Here is a 13,444-nt window from a genome sequence, read left to right as displayed (position 1 = left end):
AGTACTTTAAAAAGGGAACCCGAGACACGGAGTCAATTACTGAAATTTATTCCATAACTTCAGCGAAATGAATCGCTGGAACTTACACCGTGCTTAAAATTAATTATTGCGCAGAATGTTGGTAAAAGATCAACCACAACGTGTTATCATACATTATCTCTCAGTAACGGCTTACACAAAAAATTATCCTTTAGACGAACTATTGAATAGTATATTTGTAGTACAGTGTTGTTTCTATTCCTTAAATTTCATAGCATATCCTTAGGCTTAATATATTAACAAAATAAATTTTTCTTGCGCACTTTTTGCAGTGTTAACTTTAAGAAAAACGAAAAGGAATACCATGCTGAAAAGTCGGAAGTTTTAAAATTGCTACGTGAAGAAGAGTCTGGAAAATCAACTCCAGGTAATTTAAACGATTACTATGCTTTGGCGCAAATACTTTTATTAGTTAATAACGGAGAAAATCCACTTGTGTTAGATGACAGCAAAGAATTATAAAAGAAAACAAAATTAGAATTAGTTTGGAAATTTATTTAAAACGATAAACAGACGTCTAAGTGCTCCAAAATAAAAAGATTTTAAGCTTCTATCATAAGCAGCGGTTGTGTTTCTAAGGTTTTACCACATAAATTTTTTAAAATTTTGATTGAAAGACCTTGACCAAACGCAGTGATTGTAGCTATAAAGCATAAGGATTCCTTACCAAACTTTTGATTTATATGTTTTATAATTGATTATTTTACGAAGTCTTTCGGTGATTTGCTTGTACAATTATTTATTTATTTTATCTAAATTTTTAACTAAAACGGTCTTAAAAGTATATATACAAACGAATCATACAAACGTTTTTAAATGCTAATAGCATTCAATATTCATCCACACCAAGAACCACAACAACAATATCAACAACAACATCAACAACAACAACATCAGCAACAACAACAACATTATCAACCATCATTTACAAGGCATGTCAGTCCACCAGTTAGTTCACCAAAACCTCCAAGTACTGGTGGTTTGCCAACTGGTCAAAATATCTGTAGTGATTGTGAACGTCTCATTACGTAAGTGTGTGTTTTGTTCATTGAGCTTATTTCTTTCAGTCCTTTCTCCTTTTTCTTCCCTTACTTTCCATTAAAATGTACATCATCCTATAAAACTGCAAAAAAAACCAATTAATTATTCATAAATTAAAACATAACTTGAGTTAAAAAGAAAAAGAAAGAAAGAATGCTGGTGATGCCAAAAACTAATTAAGAATGAAATCATTCGTCATTATTTAGAAAATAAAAACAATTTATTCTAAATTTACACTAAATCAAGTCACAAGAGAACGTCTACGCGTCACTGTAATGAAGTCTAGCAGTAAATATAGAAGCATCCGCTTGCTCTATCTTCCATATAAGAAAACAAGCTCGTGCTTCTGTTAAGGTTATATATTGGATAAAAAATGTTTCGCGCTAACACTAAACGACTTTTGAAATAGATCTACTGGAATAATACATTTTTTAAGAAATAGCTTCTAGATTATTGCTGATGAGTTTCAAAGGATTTTTGCAAATGAAAGACACACCGATGTGCCTGAAAGTGAAATATGAGACTTGTAAGAAAATATATGAAACTTGTAACTTGGGGGTCACAAAATGCAGCGCTTAAATATATTTTAAAATGAAATATTTTCATTATTTCAGAATTACGTTAAACTGTCTAAAAACTTGTTCCAAGCATATATAAATAAGTAAAACAAATAAAAATACAGTGAGCAACCACTAATTATTCCTTATCAAGTAGGCGAAGTGGCCTTCGTTCTTGGGTCAAAACACGTCAATGTACTAAACTCATCAAAAGAAAATTTTGACCTGAAAGTTGAATATAATAAAGAAAGGATTTACGTCAAGTCCTTCGGAGTGTTGCATTCATTCGTACAAATTTCACAAGTTCACATACCATAAGTGCAGTGCGGTACAGACACTATTGGTATTATATCCGGTCTCTGCCATCAAAAATCGCAACTGTCTAAGACTTCGGTTCGCGGTCCACGAGGAGATCAAAATACTTCCAATAAAATTTTCTAAAGCCTTTGCGACGAACGCTTCCGTACCTTGCATTCTTTTGCTGCAACTGTCTTTTGAAGCTTACGATAGGTTATAAATGAACTTCTCTTTTACTCCGGATTACAAAAAGTTCGTTCATACCAAAGTGGAACATTGTACACGTCTGAGATATCTACAAGCGCAGAAACAAATGTAAATGAAATGCTTCGAATTTTCTCAACAGGATTGTATTTACGAGTCGTACTCGTCGTGAAAACTCTTAAAACTTTTTGTGCATATGACAATTTCTTGCTTCTTATATGTTAATTTAAGTTTAATCAGAAAAACCTTACCATCTTTTCAGTTATATTAAATTGCTCTAAACGCTTTAAAACGAACTCAAAAAGAAAAGCAAGAAATGTTTATGGATGCAAATTATAAGGTTGTTTGTACTTTTACTTAAGTTCGAGGTAATAACTTTTTCCGTAACGCACCTTGTGCTTGAACCTAAGTTTAAATTCGTTAATAGATATTTTCGATATGGAAGGTAGTGTTTCTTGGCAAGTTAGAAATAACGAGTACAAAGTACATGTATTGTTAATCAGCATCAAATTCTAAACCTATTTAAGCATGTCCGTCTATGCTTTTGTCCATCTGACCGTAGAAAAAATCAGCTGCACCCACTACATCCTTTCCCTTGTTTTTGGGTAAACGGTGATGGATATAAAAGATGCGATCCCTACCGAATCTCATTTTCTTACTTGTTTAATTTGGGCGTGTCAGTCTATTAATACCAAACTTTGACTAAACTTTTTTTATAGGTTGACGTTTCCTCCAAAGTGGGCGTGTTTTTTTTGGCAGACCATAACCGCTCTTGCATTCTTGCGTGTTATATAATATAATAACTCAAAGCCAAAGATTAGCATTTGTCGCAGATTGCAGTAGTATTGGTGTAGGCGTGGATTTTGTAGATTGATTCGTGGCCACCAACTGAAAAGATGGGGCGCCGTAAAGTTTTCGAACACCCTGTCTGTATAGCAAATTTCGAGTGTCTGTTCTAATTCACAATGGTATCAATTTCAAACGACGATTAATAAACATAGGACGGAAAGGCAGAAAAAGACTGAATTGAAAATGAAAAAGCACATACTTCAAAAGGTGTCTCATAGGCATTTGTTATAACAAGTGCATGGAGAATTGTAGTTGGCATATTTTATGTTAATATTACGAACCGAAGCCAGATTCTTTGGACACTAATCAACTATCTCAGCATTTTAAAAGCTTATAACATTATAAAGGTTAGCGGGACCAGCTGACCTGATTCAATCCAGCCGTGTTCGCCTATGGTTGTCGTTTTTTGTGTTTCTTGGGAAAATTCCCAACATTAATAAAAACTACAGATAAAAACAAAAGAATTCGTTGCAAGTTGTAAGCCACAGGGATGTATGTTCATTCTAGTACTTAACGTATTCAACTAACGGCTATATGGAAAGAGACCGAAAACATAAAGCTTGTTTTTCATTCAAAATTTTTTTCGTTAGACTTATGTAAGAATTTTACATAAAAATATCTTCAATGACGCGCTAACAATTATGATAACACACTATAGATAGCCTTAATAGCCATCGACGATTTAGTTTCTTTCGTTCGCTTCATATCAATTTAATGGATTATAATGTCGATACCGCCTATCCGTAGGACAATTTATTTTTAGAGCAAAAAATTTATTTTAAATTTGTTTAGATTTTACGGTTTTTTTTTTTTGTCTTTTACATTTTGTATGATTTGCTTACTTTAACTGTATATAGTGACTTGCGTTGAAACCGCCGCATCAAGTACATCAAATTTCTATTGGACTCATAGTCATGCGATTGGTGGTAACGAGCGTCGCTATACATCCGTTTCACAAAAGCAACATGACGAACGTACCGGTACAAAATTGCAACACCAAACATTGGCACCCGCTGCTACGCATCGACCAAATTTATCCGCAACGATGGCAACGCAAACTGGCAATAAATTTAAGCCAATTGATGAACACCAATCAGGGGGTAGTGAAGCTGCGATTACTACTGATAACGATTTTGCAACAGCATCTGCTAGCCAACCTGACCCACGTTTAATTGTAATGCCTGTGTGTCCGGCATTACAAACACCCGAATATAAAGCGGAATTGGAAGCTGCTGCTGCCGCTGCAGCACAGGATGGTAGTCCAAGACCATTGTCGGCCGGCGGACATCCGGCTTGTCAAATGTGCGGTGTTGGCATAGTGTAAGAGCAGACATAGTACAAAATAATGTGTTGTGTTTTTTGATTTTTGTTTCATTTTTTTATTTATTTTTTTATTTTTTTTTATTTTGAAACTTGCATTAATAAGAGCGTTTATTACTACGGGAAGCCAAAGTCTGACTAAAACAACATAAATTTTCTACGAGTGGAAGTACGTATAGTGCAATAATTCAGTAATTTTTTTTTTTATAGATTTCGTTAGGTGTTATATAACTTGAAAATGAGTAGATTGACAAATTAGGGGCGTGGTGCTACATGATAATACTTCATGAAACTCGAATCGATAAAAGATTTCTTATCCCAATTTCTTTTTTGTCTTCTTTTTCGCTTGAAATGAAATAAAATATCACAAATTTCTCCCCCTACTGACTCAACAAACAAAGCATAACAACTGTAGTTAACTTTCTAGTTTGGTGTATAATGTTTACTCGTTATTCACTATCTATCACTGTTGCGATATTAAATATTTCGCTAGGTTGCAAATTTATGACAAACTTTATGCGTTCACTCCGTGTACACACTTAATAGGATACGTAGCGTAGACATTCTAAAAAAAAAAAAAAATTAATTTTTAACAACATCGCTCCACAGGTTACTGAAACGTATATGTTTGTGGGAATGTGCGTTTGCAGGAAAATTAACATTTAAATTGAAAAATATACTGAAGCATTTGGTTAACGAATGCACTGCCGTAATATATGAGAAGTTTTATATGAATACGTGTTAAAGGTTATGTTGTGTTAAGTACTTATTGGCTTAGTGCACGCATCAACCACCGGTCGAGGATATATTAACTTCGTTACTCATTTTGTAACCTATGACATATTAAGCACAGATTCCATAACAACATATCATTCTAAACCGATTTGTCTACATCTGTCTTTTCGTCCGTCGGTCTTTCTATTGCTTAGATCATAAAAACTGCAGGGGAAAACATAGCAAACTTTCTCTATCATTTTTACAAAACGAATTATAAACGAGCATGATCCGTTAGTTAGCAGGCGTTGCTCATCAAGCGAAAAATAGAAGTGAATGCATAAGTGGCAAATGCATGAATTTTGGTCAAATAATGTCATCCACCTATTAACATTTTTAAAAAAGCGGGCGGAATTGTTTTTAAGGGTAAATAAGCACTAATTTGTGCCTCTACGGTCACTACTGAGAAAGCTGTTGTAGTTGTGAAAACTGCTGAAAGAGGAATTTCGGGTTTCTGCTAACTCGTCGTCGGCCCATTTACTAAACGGCAGATTGTCTAGTAAATCACCCCTTTTGGTGCAGTATACTTCCGAAATCTTTTTACGATATCATCTAATTTACCGCAGAAGTTGAAGACACATTAGAATTTCTTCAAAGCCGTCCGTATTTGAATATTTTTTCCCGTGTTTACTTGCAAGCCCCCACACCAAAGAAAAAATAATAAAAAAAAAGACAAAGATGAGTTGGAAGCAGCTAATTGGAGAAGCCAACGCTTAACCCAAAGTGTTTCCGCCTATGCACACCACTTGTTGGCCATCTTATGTAAAAAGATATTTAGCCTAATAAGATATTCAATCAAACAAAAGTTGAAGTTTAAACTTCAAAGTCTTGTAACTTTCACAACACTAACTCTATCATGTCATGCTATAGCGCTTACAAAAAGTGACACTCTGTCGATAAGCAAAAAAAGAACATTTTGGCAATTTGTTAATCCAGTTGAAAGTAATTGCCTTTGGAACATGAGCCGACATTCTAAAAGCATTCGTCACATTTTACAATAGCAGTTCATTCAGAAATGGTTGAGAGAAGTGATCCTATTTTTCATCATAACGTTGCCCGACCACTCAAAGCGCTAATGACTTGGCAAAAATTGAGAGGGGTTGGTTGGGGAGTTTAGTAAAGCCTGCACGTTTCGCCTGCCTCTTTGTTGCACTCTCTACACTTTGTGTCAATCTACCTTAGTGGTGAAAAGCTAACTTTCATACAGATCCGTGAAAATCAAACTAGTTCCATTTTTATTTTTCAAAATTCTCACAATGGTTTTCATTGATAAAAGGCAAAGTATACTCGATCAAGATATCAAATATTTAATTTTATAAACCTTACTTAAATTACTAAAAACAAAAAGTAGGAATTTTTTGGGAAGGAAAAATGCCACGAACTTTTGCTTGATCTATTGGATAACGTCAACAAATGAAATATATAAAATTTACTTCCTATAAGCTCAATAATCTTAGATGAGCTTATTCGTTTTGCTTAATAACTCACTTTAGAACTCTCCGACCATTAATCTTAATACGACGAAAAAGTTAAACCGGATTTTGTGTTTTTCCTTTGTTCCATTTGTAACGTGTAGGAATATGCGTTTGGCGTTCAAAAAACGGGTAAAAGGCGTGGAAAGACTTTGTTAAACCGACTCATAATCTTACATTAACCATGAACGAATATATACATGTGTATGCACATATACATGAAATTTACGAGCCCCGAAAGTAAGCCTATAAGAGGGATCAATCTCCACTCTCGTGGAGTGATTTGTCTGGTTAATTTCGATAACGAACTAGACTCAAATATATTAAACATATGCTTTCAGGATAATGGAAGTGAAGCTTTTATGGCCTTTACTTATAAGCATTGTAAATCGTGTGAGCGATTGAAAAGTCGTACCTGTTGGTTTGGGCAAATTGTATCTATCAATAATGAGATCGAGCAATAAGAGTTCTTACATGCCCTGGGCTGCACTCGCGCTACAATGAAAGTCTCATCGTGTATTTCCTAGACCGCGTGGTCCGGCTAAACACCTGAACTACTTTAGTAGTTGGGAACTGTCTTCTGAACTGAAGTTGTTCAGGTGAATTTGGGATTTCGAGTAAGCGTGAGTCATTAACAAGCGTTCCTGCTCTTTGTACACACTGCCTGTCGATACTACCAATTGAATTATTTGGTTAGGCTTTCGGACGTGATCACTGTAATGCATTTTATATGTTGCTGCTGTTTCTGAAAGTTGACCGAACTTGGTTATTTAGAGAAACCAGAAGTCGTAGTAAGATTATACATACGCAAACATGTATGTGTTTGTTCTTGGTCAATATAAAATCACGAGTCGATTTGAAAAAGATCTAACTCACCTGGCTTTTATCTGTCTTTTGAACGTCCAACGCCGCAAGTATTAGGAAGGAAACCTAGAGTTTGACATATACTTTTTTAATTAGTGGAGGAACGCGGAGTACGCACTACCGGCTTATAGCCAAGACGGGCAAGGAAACTGTAACCATACAATCCATCTTTCTCAGAGTTTTCGAACGGATGTAAGTTTATTGACTGTTTTAAGTTATTTTTAATCTTACATAAGCCGCCAAAGGGTGCACAAATGCCTGGGTAGTGTTATGTGGATAACCTGACTCAAGACGGGTATACTTGGCGCAAGCACTTCCTTCACTCCGAATGTATATTTTAGACTTTCTTCATGACTCCTACCTAATGACATTTGTCAGATTGCTAATTCAGGTCATGCATCCCAATACCAAGACTAGTAGGTAAATAGAGGGGTGGACAAAAATAGTAAAACTGACCTAAAGTCTTAATGCTAATCCATATCATTTGTTATGTATGATAATCGGTTAGCAAGCTTTACAAGTGCATGCGATGTTATTAGTATGCACTCTCACTGCTATTGTGGTTACAACAATTCTTATAATTATGTATGCTATTATTTATCTTTCCATTATTATTCGTCTTTTTTTCTTCTTTTTTTTAATCATGACGAATGTGTTTGAATTTACTGGCTTTTTATGTCAGGATCGTACGTCCTCATATACCCTCTTTCCCCACCATTTCCTTCTGGCCACTTAAATGATTCTTTTTAAATTGCAAGTTGATAAAACGGTTTATTAATTAGTATTCTTTTGTTTTTATTTTGTTTTTAAATTGTGCTCTATTGTACCAATTAATATGTAAACTGCAGTGGTGTTTTTGTACGCATCAAGGATAAGAATTTACACGTTGAATGCTTCAAGTGCGCTACTTGTGGTACGTCATTGAAAAATCAGGGCTACTATAATTTCAATAACAAGCTCTACTGCGACATTCATGCTAAATTAGCGGCATTACAAAATCCACCAGCCGGCACTGAGGGTTATGTGCCAGTGCCTATTAAACCGTAAGTATGTCGTTTGAAATACATGGTCACCAATTTGGAATGACGGCTTTTGCTTTCGTGTGCGTGTGTATGCGTTGCGATACAAAAAATAATTCAAATATATTTAAATATATTCGTATTATTACTTTTGTAATGCATTCGTACATGTATCACGTAATGCTTGTCATTCATTTATTATTTGATTTTGTTTACTGTGCTTGTCTTCATCTTTCTCTCTCTTTTCACATTTGCTTTTCTGTCTGAATTTATCATATTTGTATGTTTTTTAAATTTTTTTTTTTTTTGTTATTTTGTATATCATGATATGGTAAATTTATTGTTGATGTGCATATAAATGCACCATAGCTACGTTGTGTACACTTGTATATGCACAACCAATTTCATCTACAAACATTTGTGAGTTTTATGAATATTTACATATATGCATACAATTCATCATTCAATGAATATTGGCACACAGTATCCGATAAGCAATACACACTTACCTACGTTGGGTGATGCTTACAATTTTGATTATATGCTTTTCGTGTACACTATGTGCACAAAATACTTGTTTATTTATTTCTTAACTTGTATTAATTTTATTTTTATATTTAAAAAATCTATTTCGTTTGTTAACATTTCCTGTTATTATTACTCGTTTATACTGTTTTACAATCTAATATTAAATATTTATGAATATTTTTTTCAAAAGAAAATTTGAATCAATCACATTTTTTGATTAATAATTAAAAACAGTTTTCTTATATTTACCATGCGGTACATTAAGTTTTTACGAAAACATATGACATCGAGAAGGTTTTATTAGATAGACTTACTCTTTTTTTATATCGCTGGATTTAAAATCATTTTCGAAGTCAAGATAAGCCCATCAGTCTATTTTGTTTGATCTCTGTTCACGTAATTTTGTCTTAAGCCGGTGAGTTGCAACTTTTTTGCTATTTGTACGAAATTCGATACACAATGATATGTATTGGTCTAAATGTAAACCCTATTGGCGATGGATTTACAAGCAGCTCTCCCGTAGTGCCTGCAATTTTCAATATTTCTTGGCAAAAACTAATTCAAAATAATCGGCATACTAAATAGGTGCATTAAATTTGGATGGGTTCAGACCACATTTTTAACCGCCTGCCGTACTAATGTATCAACAGAAAAAATCCCTGCATGACAACAAAGTTTAATTTCTGATATTTCATACTGAAAGTCGCCTCGCGATCAATCTCTGCCATAGTTTTGATAGTTTCCCATTAACTTTCCTTGTTGGAATGATGCTACTAATTTTTTATTTCACGATATTCGAATTTGGGTTGCTTTGGGATAGTCTCAAAAGATATGCTATTTTTTCGAGATTGAATTCCAAACTTGCCCGAGAAATGGCAAAAGGTAGTAGCCATTGTCGGACAAAACTTTGATAACCCTTTCTATACAGTTTGTTATTTTGTTGTTGTTTTTTAAATAAACGTATTTTCGATCACAAAAAAGGAATCGAACTAATTTTTACCCTTATTAGTTTATGAAGAGCAAAGAAAAAATCCAAAGAGGAGAGGTTTTTGTGAGCTTATGTTCAAGTGTCGACGTGTCTTTTGTCCTCAATTTCAATAACAAGTTGAGAAAAATATGATGGTGCTTCTTCTTTAAGAAATCAGCAAATCAAGAGACGATGATTCAGGCTGCTGAACACTTGATGCTGACCAAAAATATATGTCTAAAGCTCGTTTCTGAGTATTGGAAAAATGTTGCCAAAATCAATATAATTCCAAGCTTCTTTGGTGGGAATAAAAAGACTGGGACTTTCGTTCCCGTTGATGTAATACGCCTACATATCTTTTGTGTTGAAGAATTAAAAGATAACGCAATTAATATATTTATGTGTTCTGACACTATATATTCTGATCAGTTGTCATTAGTCACCATAGAAGACACAATATTTAATTTCAAACATTCTTTCACAAAATTTAAAGAATCTTTTGTCCACAACATATAACAAGTTATAAGGTTCGGGTTACTGACATACATGTTCTACATGTTGTCACAAAAACAAAGCACGATAACTAGAAATCCCAAAAAATTCAATTATAATTTTATGGGTTAATGATAACATTTATGTCAACCAAGAGCTTTAAGGAAGTGAAATGATTGAAAAAAGATCAAAAAAAACCGTCCCCTCATCTCCCCCAGATCTGGAATTTGTGTTAACTAAAAACAGGGAGGAATGGAGAGTGTACGGTTACTATCTAACAACAATATGCATTCAAGCTTCACTTAAAAGGGGATGAAGTGCTCTCTCTTATTTACTTTTTATACCCTACACCACTTGTTATATAAGGTATATTAACTTTTGCGGACGTATGCAACACCACGACCCATCTTTTATTATACAGAGTATATTTGCAAATTGATCAAAGCTTATCTGTCCCTCTGTCTGTCCGAGGTCTATCAACCTGTAGGGTTCAACCTCCAGTCAGACCCTTGACAAGTAAGTTGGTTTTGCTAAATTTCGGCCACTTTAATTAATGTTTTGAACATCCTTGTATGTAAGGGCTTTCATGAAAATAACACGTTTACATAAAAGTAATGTGCAATGTTTAATGTATTATCAATTATCTCCAAATAAAGCGAATTGGTGTAGGGTATGTAATAGTCGACCTACCCAATCAATATGGTTTTCCTACGTGTATTATTTATTACATATCGTTCCAGATGGAAATCCAATGTACGTTGCAATACAATCTTTTTGTATTTTCTTTTTTCTTACTTATTTATTGCAGGAACACTAAATTAAGCGCCTCGACAATCTCTTCGGCCTTGAGTGCTCACGGTTACAATGGCGTAGCTAATGGCAATTCCGGAACACCGACCCCATCATCGGTAAGTGTATACGTACGTATTATATGTCGAATAGGTGATTAAACATTCCATTCACAACGCATTGTGTATTGATGGTTTGAGCGAAAAAAGGGAGAAGAAGTTGCCGAAGAAAGGCAAACACAGAGGATAACACTAACTTCTTTATTTCACTACTTGCACTTAGTAACACTACTACCGAATACCGCATACTATCATTCATTTAAGTACGAGATATTGTTTTGATCACTTGTAAAACTTTAGAACAAAAACACGAAACCATGCTTCTGCTCACTTCACAAAAGAAAAGGAAAAAATCGAAAACTAGAAACGAATTTTTTTATTTCATTTTTTAATTCTAAAGTGAAAGACACATTAGCTAGAGGCTCTTATAAAAAGAACCAACAATCTGCATTTATAAACAAAAGTTGAATTACGTAAATAATACAATTTATACATTGTAAAAAGATCCTTCCAACTCATTGTTTTCCTATCGAGGTGGCAAAGGGCTTTATTTATATCAAAACGAAAGAAAGAAAGATATATGAAAATATTTTGCAATTAACACAAGACCCCCGGGATCATTGATTGAACGTCGTCTCAGACATGTAAAATTCAATCCTAACAGAAAAGTTCTTTTTTTTTCATTAAATTCTGAAAATTAAACAGAGAAGTTTTCCGCATAAACTAGCGTAAGTCTTTCCTTTGGATTTAATTGTGACGATCATTCTATTCATCATCCATCTGTTCTTATGGTTTTTAAAATCATCGTCATGAAGCACGAAAGTTTAAAATTGAACGATCGACCCAATAACACATTAGCTACCTTCTTATCCATCTTTTGTTCCGTTTTTTAATCGCTTTTTTTGTCTTTCTATCCTTCTTTTTGGCTCTTTCTTTTTTTGTGCTTTCTCTTTTGCTTTCTTTCTTTCCTTTTCTCCCTCTTCCTCTAACATTCTTTGCCGTTTTTCCCTTTCTTCCCTATCTATCACTTTCCACCCTTCTTTTTTCGTCCCTCTCTGACCTTTTTCCTCCTTTCTTCTTTCTCCATTTGTCACCTTAGGAGGGGAGAATGCAGACTTCTGTTAGAAATATTCGTTCTTTAATTGTTCCAAATTTAAAATGGAACACACTCCCATATACGATGCTAGGAGTTCGTAAGAAGGGATAACGGATTTCATTTTCTTGAAATGCAAACATAAACACGTATCCAACGCCAAATGTACTCCAGGATACATACCATTAAAAAAAAAACCGTAAAAAAATACCCTTCTAATAATATAAGCATTCAAAACAAACACAAAATAAAGAAAAGAAGGAAAAACCGGTTTTTAAAATAAAGCCTGTTTTAGGCGCTTCGCTCATCTACGTACAAAAATGAAATAAAAAAAAAGAAAGAAAATTAATTATTTTTGTTATCAAAAAAAAAAAAAAAAAAAATGCTTTTTATTATAATTTCATTTAGTTTTACAAGTGTTTTTGCTTAAATGATGCTAAAAGGGTGCGACGGATGCGAGTGCAATTTAATATATGTTCCTACTTACAAAAATATATGTGTGTGATGCGTTTATGTATGATGAGAAAATAAATGCTTTGTATTTATGTTTGCCGTTAGCAAGTTTTATTTGATTGCTATTGTGCACCTGTTTCAACTTTTATGATGTGATTACGATTTAATCGATGCATTAAATGTACGCGTTAATGGATTTTGATTTACTGATTAAATTTAAACCTTTTTCGAATGCTGCCTGCCTGTGCATAGTCATTCAACTGAAATTTCATTTATTTATTCATTTATGTTTTTGTCGACATTTTTATTTTAATCTTAAAACTAAATTTAAATTGATTTTTTTTTTTGTTCTTCTCGTTGATTTGCTTTTAAATTTGTCACATGCACCGATTAACACACAGAATACCGTATACACGTAAGCTATTTGAAAGAATATGCACTTATGTGCATATAAAATACTTCATAGCAAGAAAGGTGTGCTGTTTTTATTTTTTCAACGTATGCCTCATGGTGTTGATTTTGTTCTATTTTTATTTCACTTGACAGTCACCCTACGAAAAATTCAGCGTACCTACCACTATATAAGGTTTTTGACTTTAACGTGAGCTTAATTTCAATAATTTTAAG

The 13,444-nt window shown here is 33.7% G+C and overlaps 1 protein-coding gene across 16 annotated transcripts in view; it reads left to right on the top strand.

Annotated features, from left to right (window-relative positions):
• The window catches only part of LOC119642190 (PDZ and LIM domain protein Zasp), a 117,810-nt gene that overhangs the window by 83,991 nt on the left and 20,375 nt on the right, over positions 1 to 13,444 (top strand). For 10 of the 16 annotated variants that reach the window (XM_038041205.1, XM_038041208.1, XM_038041212.1 and 7 more), the window contains exons 5-8: positions 312 to 406; positions 3,845 to 4,307; positions 8,266 to 8,460; positions 11,232 to 11,331. In XM_038041205.1, coding sequence (XP_037897133.1) covers positions 312 to 406; positions 3,845 to 4,307; positions 8,266 to 8,460; positions 11,232 to 11,331 — 853 coding nt within the window. Of the gene's footprint in view, positions 1 to 311; positions 407 to 865; positions 1,068 to 3,844; positions 4,308 to 8,265; positions 8,461 to 11,231; positions 11,332 to 12,370; positions 12,740 to 13,444 lie in introns of those variants that run through there. The other 6 variants (XM_038041213.1, XM_038041206.1, XM_038041201.1 and 3 more) reach the window with 3 other exon arrangements.

The sequence above is a fragment of the Glossina fuscipes genome, unplaced genomic scaffold, assembly GCF_014805625.2.
Source record: "Glossina fuscipes isolate IAEA_lab_2018 unplaced genomic scaffold, Yale_Gfus_2 221, whole genome shotgun sequence".
Lineage (NCBI taxonomy): Eukaryota > Metazoa > Arthropoda > Insecta > Diptera > Glossinidae > Glossina > Glossina fuscipes.
Note: the sequence above shows the minus strand (reverse complement) of the source record. Positions and strands in the feature narration are given on the sequence as shown.